Source organism: Plasmopara halstedii (assembly GCF_900000015.1).
Source record: "Plasmopara halstedii genome assembly, contig: Scaffold_430, whole genome shotgun sequence".
Classification (NCBI taxonomy): Eukaryota; Oomycota; class Peronosporomycetes; order Peronosporales; family Peronosporaceae; genus Plasmopara; species Plasmopara halstedii.
In genome coordinates, this window is record NW_020187350.1 from 513347 (window position 1) to 514394 (window position 1048).

At 40.6% G+C, this 1048-nt stretch overlaps 1 protein-coding gene across 1 annotated transcript in view; it reads left to right on the forward strand.

Moving 5' to 3' along the window:
• The window catches only part of PHALS_09685 (uncharacterized protein), a gene marked incomplete at both ends in the record, with an annotated part of 1168 nt that extends 718 nt beyond the window's left edge, over window positions 1–450 (forward strand). The window contains 2 exons of the mRNA XM_024724985.1: window positions 358–376; window positions 442–450. Of these exons, the coding sequence (XP_024575807.1) occupies window positions 358–376; window positions 442–450 (28 nt within the window). The remainder of the gene's footprint in view (window positions 1–357; window positions 377–441) is intronic.
• Window positions 451–1048: the final 598 nt, after the last annotated feature.

Below are 1048 nucleotides of genomic sequence, written 5' to 3' on the forward strand. Positions count from 1 at the left end.
ACAAGGTCATAAACGGATAAACGATCAAGACAAAATGAGTAGAAAGTAAGTTCTAAAGTTCTTACCTCGTGAAGCGAATAATTGGCAGCCGATAGTATGTATACTCGGATACTCAACCTATCTTGAACCGACGTGTCACCATCATCCAAATAACTAACACTTCTAACGCCTCTCTTGCACTATGATACAGGTGGCAACTCGTGTTCAGTCTCTCTCAATTTTGGCCCTAATTGCTTCATTTTGTTGTGTAGAAAATCTTTCGAACTCTGATCCGATATATCAGGCATCTTCTCACTCAAAGAGTTGATTAAGAATTGATCCGGTCGTCAAATGTCGTCTTGTTTATTTCTACATCAGCCACCAGAGCATACTTGAGGTACTGCATGGCCACGTCAAACCTTTTATATTTTTGCGGTGAAACTGACATGATCTCTGATTTAGAAGACGTAGCAGCCGTATCATATACACTGACAAGGTGTCGAAAGTATTCTTCAGGTTTGACTCCAGATTTCGCCAAAGTCGTAAGCATGGTTATAGAATAAAACATGGAGTTCAGCATATCATCTGCTAGTTTTTTTAACTGCGGGTATTTCCATTGAAATCTCAACAACTTCATCAGCGATTCAAACGAGAGTTTGGAAATTAAGAAGGTGAACAGCTCGATGTCGGTAAATGTAGACTGTTTCCTGTACCGAGCGACGTAATTGAGCATCCACAACAGCACAGGGCTGTTTGGATTATCTAAATAATGCGTTTTTTTGTTTATTTTGGAAAACGCATCATCTGGGCGAAGCTTATTGCGTAAGGAAAAATCAATTAGCCAAGTCCAGCGTATTCTAATAAAGTCGCCACGCACACCATCACCTTGCTTCAAAAAAGCCTCTTCAAACTCTTGCGATCCAATCATCTCATCCAGATTTTTTTCCGGTAAGTATTTGCGAAGTGCCTTCAGAAAGTCATCGTAGCGCGACCGGCTTTTATTGCTTGCAGATCCCCAGTACAACGTAAAGTATTCAAGCCACGCCAAAAATAGTTGATCCGTGACTTT